The 17,845-nt window shown below is 42.0% G+C and overlaps 1 protein-coding gene across 1 annotated transcript in view; it reads left to right on the top strand.

The window, feature by feature from the left end:
- The first annotated feature begins 14,974 nt into the window (after positions 1 to 14,974).
- The window catches only part of LOC145341908 (uncharacterized), an 81,500-nt gene continuing 78,629 nt past the window's right edge, over positions 14,975 to 17,845 (top strand). Inside the window, exons 1-2 of the mRNA XM_080186991.1 lie at positions 14,975 to 15,210; positions 15,635 to 16,041. Of these exons, the coding sequence (XP_080043117.1) occupies positions 14,975 to 15,210; positions 15,635 to 16,041 (643 nt within the window). The remainder of the gene's footprint in view (positions 15,211 to 15,634; positions 16,042 to 17,845) is intronic.

Here is a 17,845-nt window from a genome sequence, read left to right on the forward strand (position 1 = left end):
CCACAGGAGTGCCAAGGCGAGGGAACAGAGCAACAGCACAGAGGGCAGCACTGCATTGATTGGGCCCATCTCTCAATTCTGCTTATTTAAAGGCTGGAAGAGAGAGATGGGATCAATCTCTTAATTGTTTAGAAGTTAAGGCCCTGTAGGATGTTAGTGTAGGGACCGTCAATGTACTTGTTTAAAATTGCGTTTCTGAGATGCTGGTGGAGGTTCTTACCTATTTATTTTATGCCGTATCAGGCAAAAAATAATCAGATCAGCTTGTATATTCACACCATCTTATCACCGAGAAGAATCCAGGCTGTTGATCACATGGAGATCTCTTGCTTCAAGAGTTAAGGGAATAGAAAGAATGTGCAACACCATGGCGTATACCTTTTAGTCTTGTGGGTTGAGTTGTTCTTCACAAAATATGCAACAGAGGGTGCTATATGCTTAAAAGTAATAAGCTTCATGCATATTCACAGCAGATTTAAAAGTTCAAAACTCACTTCACAATTTAACGCCAGTAAGCAGAAAATGCCCTATCACTACCACCACTGCAGATGGCTCAGTTCCAAACTCATCTATCTAGTTTTGAGCTGATCTGTGTTAAACAGAAGATTCCAGCTTTTACCCTCAGTCTATGTTGGTTTAGCCAATCTCAGCCAGAATGATAATATGACCAACACAATTGACTTCAAATTTCCTGGGCTAAAGTATAGGCAGGGCTGTGAAGGGTAAACAAAGTTCGGGCTTCTGATTGTTATCAAATGAATCGCGTTAGGAAGTAAGTGTCAGGTCAGATCAAGCCCAACCGTAATGTATTCATAATCAAATAACTTGCTGAATTTCACTGTTTAAATATGCAACTAAAGAATACTCATTTAAGACAGATACCCGAGAAAACAAGTTGCCTGTGGAACTTGACGCCAACATCAGTTCACACCTTCAGGAGAGGAGGGAGGAGATTAAAGGGGAAAAATTGCATCTTCTATTAAAAAGAAATACCATAAATACATTAAAGATTGCGCAATCAAATTTACTTAACAGGTAAAGAAAGCAAGGTAACAGTATAGCAGTATCTATTACCAAACAGGGTCAAAGTAAAAAATTATACAGATACTGAGACTAAATATAGGTGAAGGTCATTTCCAGGATTTTAACTTTGAATCATAGAATCACCACAGTGCAGAAGGAGGCCATTTGGCCCATCGAGTCTGTACCAACAACAATCCCACCCAGGCCTTATCCCTGTAACCCCACATATTTACCCTGCATCCCGGGACACTAAGGGGCAGTTTAGCATGGCCAAACAACACAACCCGCACATCTTTGAAACGTAGAAGGAAACCAGAGCACACAGAGGAAACCCACGCAGACACGGGGAGAATGTACAAACTCCACATAGACAGTGACCCAAGCAGGGAATTGAACCCAAGTTCCTGGAGCTATGAGGCAGCAGTGCTAACCACTGCGACACCATGCCGCCCCTTCCATTGGCTAATAATGGGCACAAACAATAAAAATGATTCTTTATATTTCTGATGTAGCTAAGATAATAACTGACGTACAGAGACAAGCTTTCTGTTGAAAGCCAGTTCCAATTATTCTTGTTTAGCATGAGCAGTGCTTTGTACAGTGAATGTAGATGAGTTCACCAAGTACAGTATTAAATTCAAATGTTCATTTAATTAGTTTCCTTTGATGATTTTAAATATTTACCCAAAATAAGTAAGATGGCTGTTTAATCTGTTCAAAAATCTTTCGAAAATTAAACCTTAGAATTCAAGTCTATTTTGACAGTATATTAGCTGTGAATATTTAATATTTCCATCTAGAATTATTTTTTCGGTTGGTTTACTGTTAACAAATATATTTTAAGGAGCTAGATGCTTCTGAGGATGTGACACAGTGAAAAAAATAAGACAAATGTTTCAAGCATCTGTGCAATGATATTCTACAGCGTAATTTTAGAGCCTCCATTCAGCCCCTCATTGGAAGCCTGTGCCCTGCTGTTCCATAACTCATGCTGTCAAACCATTTCCAAACTGTCCTTTCAGAATTAGGTGCCAATTGACAGCATATTGTTACTTACTATTATAATTATTTACTATTATAACCTGACAAAAACGTGCTTGTTAGGTGCATTGGCCATGCTAAATTCTCCCTCAGTGTACCCAAACAGGCACCGGAGTGTGGCAACTCGGGGATTTTCACAGTAATTTCATTGCAGTGTTAAAGTAAGCCTACTTGTGACACTAATAAGTAAATACATAAATAAATAAATTTAGGCAATTATTGGGCCATAAAGATTTAATTAAAATACTGTCTTAGCTATTAAACATGAAATCAAATAACTGTCTAAATCTGCTTTGATTTAATGTTCAGTAAAGCTACTTTCAATGTTTTTAAGCTTCAGCTGTATCCTATTCATAATTCTTTGTTCTTTTTTTAAGATGACCCGCTGAGGTCGGGTTTCTTTGCACAGACATATTTCCGGCGTTTGAGTGCAGCGTTTCTATTGCTGTTTGTAATGTGCTACATCTGACCCTGAGAAACAAAATACAAGACAGGAAGGTCCTTTTCTCACTCAAAGATTAATTGCTAAATGTTTTTAAAAACTCCAATCGCACAGAACATAACACAGGGGAACTGACTCCAGACCCCATTTTTCACAAGTATTCCCAGTTCTGAAGTCAGCAAAGTAATGCATTGGCTATCAATCCCAGAGGCAGAAATCTCAGAAGTGAAAAGTGGGACATCTGTCTCCATCTTTAAGAATGCAGAATAATTCTGACATTGAAATGTTATTGGAAGTCAGACTGCCCGATGAAAGCAATGTTGCACTGGACATGTATTAATTCAAGCAGGAATGCAGCAGGGAAAGAACTTTAATTGTCATTTGTCCTGGTCAAACAATGCATTTTTTATTGATGCAAATACAAATATTGGAAAGATCACCTAGATGAAACAAAATCTCACGACACTGAGGCACTGGTTTTGTACAACTGGGAGATCTGTAACACGCAATGTAAAATATGGATGACACTAGCTATTCTACCCAATTTAGCTCATCCATACTGAACATTTTGCAGTATCGTATCATTCCATCTGACTCTTTAAAATGATCAATACTTTTGGCTGCAAGATCCTATCTGGAAATTTATTCTGAGTACTGATCATGAGGACACACTTCCTGATATCAGTGCTTTCACCGATTTAACTATGTGTCCCTGTCCTATCATTTAGATTGAAACATTGACTGCGATTCTCCCAAAGGTGCTGAATTGGTGGGAGAACTATTCTAAATCCCGACTGTTCTCTCATTCCGGTTCTCAACTGAATCTCCGCACTCTAAGCACTGAAGACGTCCCAGTCGGGAATCTCATTAAAAACCTGGGGGTGGGGAGGGCCTATTCATGCCAGAGTCTGACAGTTCTGGAACTCTGCGCATGTGCACCTGTCCCGATCTGTCAGACTCCCCATTTGCTGGCCAGCTCGATCAGAGGCCAGCCGGGGTCCCCCACAGTACTGCCCCTCCAGCACAGCCCGCGGCCCCCACAACAATTCCTGCTGTGCCAGCCCTGCCACCCCACTGCCCCAGAGCACCCTGATGTACAGCCCACCCCACCTCCAGCAGTGGTGATTCCCCCACCCCCCTCAGCCCAAGATGCCTCCTCGGCATGGGCAGTTTGCTCCTTGGGCAATGCCAGAAGGCACAGGCTGGCACTGCCAGAGTGCCAATGCCCAGACAGTACCATCCCACCACTGCCAAACCCCCCGTTGGGGGCCCCAATTGCCTTCCTTCATTCCAGCGGGGTCTCCCACTAGTTCTCCGAATATGGGGAGTTAGTTGAACCCCACCGGAATGAAATACTCCTGGCAGGCTGGGACATTCAATCTGGACTTGAAAAGTCCTGATAATGAGCTATTAACATATTTCAAATACATGCAAAACAGATTTAAATGACTTACCTGCCCTCCCAGCGGTTTCTAGCATGGTCTGACCAGCAACTGTTCGCTGGCTCTGGGAGATACGCATGCTTTCCCGGCGTATGCACAAATCTTTGTTCAAAGCTGGAGATGCGCACCTACCACCCCGACCCAACAGAAAAGTTGTGGGTCGCAATGGGAGAATTGCAGCCATTGTTCTAGATTTATCTTTTCACTGTTATTTTATATCTATATACTTCTCAGCTATATACTTCAAGGCTAAGAAACATTAGTTCCTTCAATCTCTCCTCATAACTCAGTCCTGTAATGCTGAGAATCCGACTTTTGATGCTTCATCATGCCTGCCTCCTAATCTTCAGTGCCCTCCTTGTGTTTTGATGAGGAAAAGTGATAAAGTGTGGCCTGACAACAGCAAGGTGTATTTTCAATGTGAAGGCAGAATTTAATGTGGTCTGCTCAAGTAGAAAGTGAGGTGGGGTAGGGTGTGGGGGTGGCAGTATGGTAGAATTGCAACAGGATGCACTGGAGGAGAAGCCTGATGACATGACGTCGAGTCCGTATTATGCTGGAGGCAGGAAATCAGTCAGCCAGTGTTGCCATGACAGTATGGAGGAAAGCCAATTGTACATTGACTGTGTAATTAATGTTTATCTCAATGATTTTCATTTAATGGCACCTTTTGAATTTAACAAACAGCAGAAGGGGAGCACAATTGGTCAGATCACAACCTCTTAAAGCAGGCAGCACCCAGGCCCACTTTCATGTTCGCTTGTGGAAGTCATCCATCGCTGTGCTGCCATTATTTTGATTTGGATTTTTTGAAGAAAGGGGAGAGAAGGCCATTGCCTCAGTGAGGTGGAGAGCCTCTGAGGAGCAGAGTGGCTTCTGGGGTTGTTGTGGTATGCCTTTCAAGGAGAACAGCATGCCATCACTTTAAGGGAAGTATGTCATTTGATCTAGCTTCAGTTTCACTACAGCCTGAAGCAGAACACAGCAGTCACACAGCTCTGTAGCTCTGATGTCCTCAAGCTTTCTGCCATGTATATCTGTTCACATATACTTAGGGTTAATAAGTGAACCAACAACATGTCTGCACAACCCCTTATGAGAGATCGATGCATAACACACATGCCATTGTTTGCAACACTGTGACATGGAGCTCAGCATCAGGTGACCCTCAACGTTATGAGATTTTAAGAAAAAAATTAGGTATAGATCTTGGGGATAAAGGCATCAATGGATATCGGGCAGGGGGGGAGACGGGATCAGGATATTGAATTTGACCATCAGCCATGATCAAAATGAATGATGGAGCGGGCTCGAATGGCCAAATGGCCTACACCTGCTTCTATCTTCTATGTTTCTATTTTGGTCAGATTGCAACAGAGTAGCAGTATCAGAGAGTGGTGAAATTGCACTGTGGTGACTGCACAGAAAAGTTTCAAAGATACAATGTCGGGATAATGCTCAAGTAAAGAGCTGGTAAGCAGATGGATCTCTCATGGTGAGATTGTAATGCATAGCCCATCAGTTCAGCAAGAGGGACTGTGCATTGAGAGGACCAACTGCAGGTTAACTCAGTCAGGGAAGGCCAGTGACCAGGCTGAGGGCCAGATAAATAGAGAGCGAGGGGGAATCAAACAAAAAAAACAAAAAAACCCAACAAACTCTCATAAAAATCTGGAGAAGGCTGCAATTAGAACAAGCAAAGCTTCAAAAAAGTGCATGAAAGCAGCTACAATGACACTCTTCCCAGTTTTATGGAAGGAAGGTCACAGAATTATTGTCAGAATGTGGGCAAAATTCCCCAGTTTAAATTGGGATACAGTTGACCTAATATCAAAATTCAGAATGTTTAAACAGCATACAGAGCTACGATTTCTTGATTCAGCTGTACGGAGAAACATTGACACATCGAAGATAGGAACAGGAGGAGGCCATTTGGCCCAATGAACCTGCTCAATCATTCATTACGATCATGGTTGATCATCCAACTCAATAATCTAATCCTGCTTTTTCCCCATAATCTTTGATTCCATTTACCCCAAGTGCTATATCCAGCCACCTCTAGAATACATTCAAGGTTTTGGATCACCTATTTTCTGTAGTAATGATTCTACAGGTTCACCACTCTTTGGGTGAAAAATGTCTCCTCTGTCCTAACTGGTCTACCCTGAATCATCAGATCGTGATACCTGGTTCTGGACTCCCCCACCATTGGGAATATCCTCCCTGTCGAGCCCTATTAGAATTTTATAAGCCTCAATCAGATCCCCCCACCCCCATTCATCTGAACTCCAGCAAAAACAATCCTAACCTAGTCAATCTCATACATCAGTCCTGCCATCCTCGGAATCATCCTGGTAAACCTTCTCTGCACTTCACATAAGAAGGGCAAGAACATCCTTCCTCAGAAAAGGAGACTAAAACTGTCCACAATATTCTAGATGTAGCCTCACCAAGGCCCTGTATAACTGCAACAACACATCCCTGCTCCCGTATTCGAAACCTCTCGCAATGAAGGCCAACATGCCATTAACAAGGAAGGGCTGTAGAAAAAGAGATAATCAGCCATGGATATCTAAGATATAAAGGAGGGTGACTAATAAATAAACTTTATTTTAACTTTACTTTAAAACATGTGGATGTTGTGGCTTTCTGCATGCACCAAGGAAATGCCCAGCTTCCCAACAATTCTGCAAGGCATGTGGCAAAATAGGGAATTGGTACCAGCAGTGCACTAGACCAAAGGTTGACAGAACACCAAAGAGCCATGCACTGATCAAAACAGACTGTACAGACTGGGTACCTTCAAGCAATAAGAATGACTATCCAGTATCCAGTCAAAAACACGTACATGGCGTGACTGACAAACCAAAAGTGAAGTGATGAGGAGTGGTATACACTGGTTTCACACCATCAATCTCGTGGACATGGTGCAAAGTTTTCCCTCAGAAAGTTGGTAACTACTACTGCCCAAAATTGATACAGGGGCAAGTGTCAACATTCTACCCCTGTGACTTCTAAAAGACGTATCCAGAGATATAGAGGGCGACAGTGTACAAAGGTTCACTAATTCCATGTGCAGGATCCGTTGTCCTGGAAGGTGAGTACAATCAATCCTCCTGGGTGTCACAGATGTTCTGTATCATGGAGTCTAAAGGGCCAGCAATGGCAGGTCTACCGGCAGGCCATGACTTCATATTATCAATAATACATGGAATCAGCAGAGCTCATATGGCAGATCAACCCCAGAATTTATGCCTATCACCTCAGGTCATGACCTAACGTCGACATATCCAGAATGCTTTGACAAAACTAACAGTTTCAAGAGAGCTGCAACATTACAATTGCAGGAGAATGCAAGTCCATCAACTGATCTGGTACATTTTATTCAACACAAATGCCAGCAGCCCCAAAAAGAAACAAGAATAGATTCCACACCATTGAAACTATGGAAGACCATCATCAAAGAATTGCCTGACTCAATTCAGCACGTCTACAAACATGTGAGACCATTTTGGCCTCATCAGAATGAATTAGCATCCCTCAGTGAGTCATTTTGAAAAGTAGACAAATCATCATACTGGAATACATGACCTGATATTCTTTAACAACTTCATCACTCACACATGACCATAGATAGAATTTGGGAACTCACAAGAGAGACAGTCTACTGGCCTGGTATGAACAATTAACATTGAATTTATCATCACAATGTATGAGGCATGTCAAGTCAGCACAAATAACCACATTACCTCTTCTCATAAATGAGCTCACAAGTTTGCACAATCTCCTATGAGTGACTGCTGTTTCTATATTATTATAACAGCATGACACTGATTGTCATTGTTGCCACTCAATAGGGATAGCCTAGGTACTGCCCCTAGGGAATTTTCACAGTAACTTCATTGCAGTGTTAATGTGGGCCTACTTGTGACACTAATAAATAAAGTTAAATTTAAACTTCAACCTCACGGCTGTGGGGATTGAGAAGGCCTGGAACCCAGGGAAATATTCATGTAAGAGTTACACACAATAAAGGAAAGCAGCGCAAGAATGGGACTCATCCACCCAGTCACCATGGACTCTTGTTCAGAGGAAGAGCAGAGGGAGGGAGGACTAGGCATCAGAGACAGCCGTGCAGCAGTATCAGTCCCTGAGTGAAACAACATCTGGAGTCCACCACAGCCCAAAGTTTTCTGGACTCACTGCAACTATGGCCAGAGGTTGGAGCACCAGTGTCAGTAAAGACTGTGGTTGCTAATGCCAGTGGAGCTGAAAGTTACAATTGCACCAAAAATCTATTCATCTGGCTCCGTCCAGGGTTCCACTGGACACCTGCAGGTTATCCCATTAAGATTACATTAAATCCATACAAAAGATTATCATGCAAGATTAAAGTGCATGGAATTGGGGCAAATGTATTGAGATAGATAGAAAACTGATTGACAGAGGGGAAACAAAGAGTAGGAATTAATGGATGCTTTTCAAGTTGGCAGGCAGTAACTAGTGGGGTGCCACAGGAATTGGTGCTGGGATCCCAGCCATTCACAACATATATTAATGATTTGGATGAGGGAACAAAATGTAACAACTCAAAGTTTGCAGATGATACCAAGTTGGGTGGGAGGATGAATTGTGATGAAGATGCAGAGATCCTTCAGAATGATCTGGGCAGATTGGGTGAATGGGCTAATCAATGGCAGATGCAGTATAATTAGGATAAATGTGAGGTATTCGCTTTGGAAGCAAAGGCAGATGACTACTTGAATGGCTGTAAATTGGGAGAGGGTAATGTGCAGTGGGACTGGTGTCCTTGTGCACCAATCACTGAAGGTAAGCAGCAGGTAGTAAAGAAGGCAAATGGTGTGTTGGCCTTTATTGCGAGAGGTTTCAAGTTCAGAAGCAGGAATGTGTTGTTACAATTATACAGGGCCTTGGTGAGGCCACAACTAGAGTATTGTGTGCAGTTTTGGTCTCCTTTTCTGAGGAAGGATGTTCCTGCTCTCGAGGGTGTGCACCAAAGGTTTACCAGGTTGATTACAGGGATGGCGGAACTGATGTGTGAGGAGAGATTGAATATATTAGGATTGTTTTTGCTGGAGTTCAGATGAATGAGGGAGGATCTCACAGAGACTTACAAAATCCTAACTAGACAGGGTAGATGTAGGGAGAATATTCCCGATGGTGGGGAGCCCAGAACCAGATGTCACAGTCTGAAGATTCAGGGTAGTCCATTTAGGACAGAGGTGAGGAGACATTTCTTCACTCAAAGAGTGGTGAGCCTGTGGAATTCATTACCTCACAAAGTAGTTGATGCCAAAACATCGAATGTATTCAAGAGTCGGCTGGATATAGCACTCTGAGCGAATGGGATCAAAGGTATGGGGAGAAAGCAGGATTAGGCTATTGAACTGGATGATCAGCCATGATCATAATAAATGGTGGAGCAGACTTGAAGGCCCAAATGGCCTCTTCTATTACCAATGCATGGTTCAAAAGGTCTGGAGAATTTGTGTGCTACTGGACTGCTGTGATAACCAAGCAAAAATGTCCATTGGCATCAGAGCCACTGCAACATTTCTGCAGTTGGAAGGAGAAATAGTTTGTTCCCACGTGACCATCAACTTTCAAAAACAGCCAAGGAAAGCTATAATGTCAGCCATGGTTCCACCCAAGCCAGGATTAAACAGACCCTTGAGTGATGGGACTAATCCAATGGAGCTCTGCAGTCCACCTCAGCGAGGGCTTCATGTATCATCACAGTGTCTGTGCTTTGCACATCCTCACCGTGCAGAGGAGGTGGCCTTGAATCCATTGGATTTAGGTGATCCTTACTCGTTATGTGACAAAGAGGATATGGAGGAGAAGCAGAGCAGGCATACCACAATGATGAACCCCTCTGTACCAAAGGCAAGAGACATGCAAGAGAGGCTTGGTCCACTTTTAATGTCTAGCTAATGAAAACTTTCTCCTTCCACTCTTAACTCACCATCGCCTAATGCCCAGAATCTCTCCAAGCACTTTCAAATCTGAGGAGATTAGGAGTCTCTGCCTTCCCCTACATAGGGAGGTAACTAAAGGTACAAGGATATAATTTCCATCCAACCAGACCTCAGTTATGGACAGGGGAGAGAGATAGACTGAAATCCCAATTTCCTTTCCTTTGTGTCCGTAATCACTACCGTTTGTTTTTGAAAAGACGAACATATGTGTTCTCAAACAATTTAAAGTCCCCAAGAGCAGACATTCATGGGTTTAAACAAGAAAGGTTATTTATTCACACGCACACACTCTTGAAAGTCTAACACATTGTCAATCACACATCATGCGCCCAGGCAGGATACAATTAAAGAAGGCAGTGCACTTCGACAAGTATTAAAACCAAACAGAATAATTTGCAATTCACATGTTTTTGAGAATCCAGTGGAGTTGGGAGCTATTTGCATGCTGGAAGTCTAATTCAGCTAAGTTTAGAATAGAATAGAATACCTACAAGTACAGAAAAATACCATTCAGCCCATTGAGTCTGTATGAACAACAATCCCACCCAGGCCCTATTTCCATAACCCTGTACATTTGCCCTGCTAATCCCCCTTACACTAGGGCCACTCAACCTAATCTGCACATCTTTGGACTGTGGGAGGAAACCAGAGCACCTGGAGGAAACCCACACATACACAGGGAGAAAATGCAAACTCCAACTCCAGAATTGAACCTTGGTCCCTGGCGCTGTGAGGGTACCCTATTCAGATAGTTCAGATAGCTGGGGTCAGATCAGAATTAATTACAGGGTTTCTTTGAAGGAAAACCTGTTCAGCAAGTACTGCTGGCTGTTATAGCCAGATGTCTAAATTTTTTACAGATAAACTTGGAACATTTCAGAAACAGACTGAAGGAGACTTTTGTGGAAAAAAGTTTCACAGTCCTGGAAAGGCAAATGGTGCACCCTTTTTCTGTGTGATTGTAAACTGTAGATTTCTCTATTCTCTTCTGGGTTTTGGCACAGAAGATTTTCAGTATCAGAGAGCAGTTTTCTAATTACTTAAATTGTGATTGTTTAACTAAGGTAGGCAGTATCATGAGATGAAAAGCATATATTCACTGTCAAAGATTGCCTACAAATCATAGTGATAAATGGCTGTTTGGTCTAATATAATTATGAAAAATGCAGCAACCTACTTCCTACATTTCAGAACAACTCAGGGGAGCGATCAAAGAAATAGGCCATGTCTGAACTATTGGCTTTGAATGATAGTTCAGAGTCTTTGACTGGCTGGAATCTTCTTTGAAAGACAAACTTCTATTTCTATATTAGGCACTGAGGGTCAATGGACAGCCAATTTCAGTCTGGTGTCTGTGATCAAAGTACTGTCTAGGGGTCATATTTACCAAGGGTTGAGAACAAATGCTAAATGGGTGCTGTGCTAAGAAGAAACCCTTGGTTGAAAGTCTAGATTCCTGGAAATCTAGAAAACCTAGTCCTAGATCACCAACCATTGGGACACATGACTTCGCCAAACCTTGTGAAAGTGGGATTTTACAGCCAGCATTCCTTTTTGACCATTTTTCATACCCATTCTTGACACTTCAGAACTTGGAACTTCAGTGCTCTTTGGACCTCCACTGTTTCTAGTTTTTTACCATTTAAAGTATCCTGTTCTATCTTCTTCTCAGATCCAAAGTGGATGACCTTGCATTTGCCTGCATTGAAATCCATTTGCCACAGTTATGCCCAATCACTTAACCTATTAATATCTCTTTGCAACTTTATACTTCCACCTACACTGTTTACAATGCCACCAATCTTTGTGCCATCTGTATGTTTGGATTGGTGGATTTCTGTCCCATCATCCAGGATGTTGAATAGAACAGTGAATGATTGAGACTCCAGCTCAGGCTCATGGGAATCATAGTAGCAGAACAGAAAATTCGCCGGACTGTGCAAAGGTCCATTGATTCAGGCAGGAATTTCCAGTCCTGGGGCAAGCGCAGCCAGAAGATCACACCCATGGAGGACACCGCTAGTCACATCCTGCCAATTAGAATACTTTCCCATTATCCCGACTCTCTGTCTCCTGCTGGCCTCATAATTAACCAGGGCAATAATTTACCTGCAATTCCACGATCTTCAACTTCAGCTAACAGCCCCCTTATAAGAGACTTTATCAAATGCCTTCTAGCAATCCAAATAAAAAACATCCATGGGCTTTTGCCTGCCAGCTACTACTAAAGTATCTCTACAAAAAAAAACAATCAGTTTCATCAGGTCTGATCTACCCTTTACAATCCAGCTCTGATGGAGGATCATCCAGACTCGAAACGTTGGCTCTATTCTCCCTCCAGAGATGCTGTCAGGCCTGCTGAGATTTTCCAGCATTTTCTGTTTTTTGTTTGGGATTCTAGCATCTGTATCATTTTGCTTTTACCTTTACAGTCCATGCTGGTACTCTCAGATCAGTTGAAAAATTTCAAGCTATTCAATCTCTCTATCCTTAATTGTCAGTTTTAGAAATTTCCCGACATCAGATTTTAAGTTAGCTGGTCTATAATTTCCGTTTTCCCCTCTCACATTCTTAAATATCAAAATGGCATGCACAAATTTCCAATCGAAAGGAACAGTTCTCAAATCGAGAAAACTTTGGTAGATTATATTTAGGATATCTGCAATAATCTCATCCACTTTTAAACACCTAGGATGGAAACCATCAGGGTATTGAATAACTTTTAGTGCTGTTATTTTCTTCATTACTGTTATTTTGCTTACATTGCTTTTGTTATGTCCCTGATTCAATATTGGTTTCTTCGGGATGTCCCACATGTTGCACTCTCTGAATTGTAAATGCTGACACAAAATAATTATTCAGCAGGTTGCCATTTCCTTCTTTTCATTGATATTATGGGCGGCACGGTGGCACAGTGATTAGCACTGCTGCCTGACAGTGCCAGGGACCCGGGTTCAATTCCTAGCTTGGGTCACTGTCTGTGTGGATTTGCACATTCTCTGTGTCTGCATGGGTTTCCTCCAGGTGCTCTGGTTTTCTCCCACAGTCCAAAGATGTGCAGTGTAGGTTGATTGGCCATGCTTAATTGCCCCTTTATGTTGGGGGATCAGCTAGGGTAAATGCATGGGGTATGGGGATAGGGCTTGAGTGGGATTCTGGTCGGTGCAGATTCAATGGGCCAAATGGTCTCCTTTTGCATTGTAGGGATTCTATGATTATCACCTTTATTTGATTTTGAATGGCTCACATTGCTCAGGTCTTTTCCCAGAAGAATTGTAAAAATATCTTGTGTTGATTTTGATATCTTAACTTTGCAAATTTTGTTTTCATACGTGCTTTTTCGAGCTTCTTGTTTATCCACTGTTCTTTCTATATTCTCCATTCACCAGAATGTGTTTTATTTTAAATTGTAGTATACTTTCCTTTGTTTAAAATTGTCTCTTTTTCTCTTCAGTCATCCAATGGTGTTTTGTCTTTGTTAAGCAGAGCTCTTGTATACCCTTATACCCTTACAGGTATATACTGGTTCTATATAATGTTAAATTATTTTTAAGCTACACTGTTTGATCTTCTATTGCTTTACTCAATACCTGACCTCTCAAAACTATAATAAAATCTCCTTTACTCTCACCTTTTATCCCACTAGCCATCACATAGAACGGAATATTAGTTGCCATTTCTACCACTCCCGCCACCAAACACATCTTGATCTCTCATTTCAGCATTCCAAAGGGACCATTGCCTCCAAGACATCCTGGTTCACTCATCTATCACTCCCAATATCTGCTCTCCTTCCCACAAGGACAGAGGATACAAAGCCTATCATTTTACCACTTCCCTTCTCACCAACCAGTGCCTCAAACACTCTCTGCGTGAGGAACAATTAATTGCTGCTTGTGATGCAGTCTCCCGTGTGTTGTGAGGTCAAATGCAGATTGGGTAATCACTTCACTGAACACCTCTATTCAGTCTGCAAGCCTGACCCTGAACTTTTTGTAGCTTGCCATTTTAAATCTCTGTCACTATCTGGCCTCAGTTCTTACACTGTTCCAATAAAGCTCAACGGAAGTTTCAGCAACAACATCTCCTCTTTCAATTAGGCATTTTAACCAACCTTCTGGACTCAACTTCAGGTCACAATTACTGCTCCTATCTTTTCATGATGTGGAGATGCCAGTGTTGGACTGGGGTAAACACAGTAAGAAGTCTCACAACACCAGGTTAAAGTCCAACCAGTTTATTTGATAGTAAACTCGTCAGGTGAATGAACTCTCCATTCACCTGATGAAGGGGCAAACCCCGAAAGCTTGTGAGTTTACTATCAAATAAATTGGTTGGGCTTTAACCTCGTGTTGTGAGACTTCTTACCCTATTTTTTCCCTACAGCTGGCGCTGAATTTTGTTGTTGCAATGTTTTTACTTTATCATCCCCTCTTGCCATCATTTAATCACGTCTGCCCACAACAAACCTTCCCCTTTATTTTCCCCACTCCTTCTTTCCCTGCCTTTGCATTTGTTTAAAACCTATTTGTAATTCCTTATACCGTAGGTGATATTTTAATGACAGTCCCGCACCTTTTTGGTTGCCTAAGAACCTTTCTGTAGTATTGCACCTAAAACTCTTGTTTCAAAAAGAGGAATGTTGAAATATATGGCTTGAAAAGAGAAACTGGTTTATTCATGAGCAGAAAAAGAAGTGCCACAGAACTTGATTATTCTGATGTCCAGTTTCTTTGTACGAACTGAAGTTGAAGTGTGTGGAACCTGCTGTCACCAGCAGAGGGCGGCCCAATTTATCATCCACAAATAGGTCTGAGTATTTGGCCACATTCATTCAAGTACATTGTTCAGACTGACCTGTCTCTATCAAGGATTTAAGGCAGTACTTTGGCGATACCTCTGGTTGGTTACTTGTCCCCAAAGTTGTCCGGCTCGGCTGGGCTTGTCCGGGCGACTTTGCAGAGAGCAGTGAATGGGTGGGGAGAGTGACTCTTTGGACACACTAGTAATTGACACTGGTCACACACATGGAGCTGAACAGTGACTGCAGGAGGAGGAGGAGCCGGCCCCAGTATTTAATGTCCTACTCTGTGAGCGCACAACTAGGTCAAGTTCTGGAGATGGTGGCTGCCCTTTCCTCACGGCTCAGTCTCGGATCCAGACAGCAAGTAGCCCAGAGAGGCGGCAGAGAGAAACTAGCTGGAGAGAGTCAAAGACGGGGCTATGGACATTGGCAACACATAGTGCCAGCTCTGATATCGGGGTGAGTGGTGCTATAGGCATGGCATTTCTTGAATTTCTTCTCTTTCTCCCCATTTCCCAGCTCCTTCCCCCCCCCCACCCTTTTCTCAGTGTTTACATTTGTCTTGACTTTCTTGTTTTCACCTTAACTTTTAATATATTTCTACGTGTCATTCGTATATTTAATGTTAATGTTTTACCTTTGCATTTTGACAAAGAACAAGTTGATTAAGAAACTTTTTTTTACATATACACCCGGTCATTTTAAAACGCTTAATGAAAAAAGTGAAGTTTCATGGATATAATACCAGAATGAAAACTTATTTCCTCAATTTTTCCGTTCGTTAATGCATAATTATTAATTGCGATAATTAATGTTAGAATCATTGAACGAATTACATAGTTATTCTTATAAAAATGCTGCCTGTTACTTTTATACCCTGTAGTAACCTAGCAGAAGCGCAGAGTCTGGTGGAAATTGGAAATGAGGAGCTGCTGTGTCAGTACGATGAGAAAGGACACACTCTAGTGCACTGGGTAGCTCTCACTGGCTCCATTGCCCTCCTCAGAGACTTGTTAGACCTGAGGCTCCCAGTGAACCTGCCTAGCCGCTCTGAACCAGCTCAGCGACCAATTCACTGGGCAGCGACCAAAGGACACATCACGGTCATAGATATCCTGCTGCAAGCTGGAGTTTCAGTGGATGAGAGGGATGGAAGAGGATGCACTCCTTTAATAATAGCCTCGCAATCCGGACACATTGACCTCTGTTGCTACCTGATGGGGAAAGGAGCCAGCCTGCAAGCATGTGACAGCGGAGGTGACAGTGCATTGCACTGGGCAGCATTTAAAGGTGAGGTGTAACAATTTTGTTTCTGCGATATAAATGGTTTGAGGTTTTTCTTTGTAGATTGTGCTCATTGTACTCTGGAAATAAACTATTACACATTTAGACTTAGTGCAAGTGTGTAATGAATAATTTTGAAAATATTCACAAAGAAAAATGTGCAGCCAATCAGATACAGGAACGGTGCTATCAGCAGAAGCACTGGATTAGCTAGTCAAATAGCAGTAATCTATTCATGTGTCTGGCTATGATCAGACAGCTGCGAACCCATGCCCATTTTCTTTATCGATTACATTACAATCTAATCCTTTTGCAGCCATTTAAAGTTATTACTCACTTTTAAAATCTTAGTTTAAAAGTAAGACCTGGATTTTGATATTCTACGATATGAGAGTATTTCTTTTTCGAGACAGGTTCTTCTCACACAGGTAATCGTGCAAAGAACAGCTAACACAATTCGATTCTTCAATCTGTACCTGTTGTGACTTAAGAACATATAAAGCTGGATTGGTGGCAAATGCCATCTTGTTCACTGTTGCATAAACCAAGAGACCAGCTTCCAGATTGTAATTTCCCAGTCTAATACTTGCTGGACCAAGAATGGTGTTGACTGCAGAGGTCTATTTGCAAATTGCTCACATCATTTCAAGGCAAGGGGTGTGTGTCTTAGAAAGAAACTGGGAAAGAAATGATAGAGAGTGCAAGTTTCCAAAGTACAGCCTACAGGCTAAAATGACCAGCAAGTTCAGATAAGAGAGTTGAAATAACTCAGTTGCACTTCAGCTTCTTACACATTGGAAAATGCACTTTTTGAATTGAATTGATTTATTATAGTCATATGTATTAGTATACAGTGAAAAGTATTGTTTCTTGCAGGTTGATACAGACTAAACATACCATTCATTATATACATAAGGGAGAAGGAAAGGAGAAGGTGCAGAACATACTATTACGGTCATATGTTATGGTGAAGAAAAAGATCAGATTAATGTGCGATAGGTCCATTCAAAAGGCTGATGGCAGCGAAGGAGCTGTTCTCTGAATCAGTTGGTACATAACCTCAGATTTCTGGATCTTTTTCCCGACAGAAGAAGGTGAAAAAGAGTACGTCCGGGGTGTGTGGAATCCTTGATTATGCTGGCTGCTTCTCAGAGGCAGCGGGAAGTGCAGACAGTGTCATTGGATGGAAAGCTGATTTGCACAATGGACTAGGCTACGTTCACAACCCTTTGTAGTTTCTTGCGGTCTTGATCAGAGCAGGAGCCATACCAAGCTGTCTAGTCTCTTTGTATTACTACTGGATAAATCTTTAATCAAGACACTAAGATTTGTTAGTATCAACAGCTTGAGGTATTTGCAGATTGGGATGATGAATTTCAACTGTATATGTGCAGCACAAAGTTACACTAAATAGGTATATTGTCATAAACCTGGCAACCTTGGGACCCAGGGTGTGTCTGATTTCAAATCTTGCTGGATTTCAACTTGGGAAGTGTAGGTCATGGAGGGTTCAAGTCAAGCCTGGTCAGGTGGGGTCAGGGGTTGCTCAGAGCAAGGAAATGGACTAGCATGCAAATGATCAAGGGGATAACTTGTTAGGTGTCACACTGTGCCACTGCACTGCCTCGCTGAATTATCTGGGTAAATTTAAAATTGGTGCATGGTGCTTATCCAGAAAGAACTCTTCAAATGCAGACAATAAAAATATTACAAAGCTTACTCCAACTCATAAATCAATGAAAGGTTTAATAAAGAAACTTCATTACTCCAAACTTGGGGCCTCGCCCTGGGGCATTCCAAGCTCCCCCAC

The sequence above is a fragment of the Carcharhinus amblyrhynchos genome, chromosome 1, assembly GCF_965287045.1.
Source record: "Carcharhinus amblyrhynchos chromosome 1, sCarAmb.v2.hapA, whole genome shotgun sequence".
In the NCBI taxonomy this organism is placed as follows: domain Eukaryota; kingdom Metazoa; phylum Chordata; class Chondrichthyes; order Carcharhiniformes; family Carcharhinidae; genus Carcharhinus; species Carcharhinus amblyrhynchos.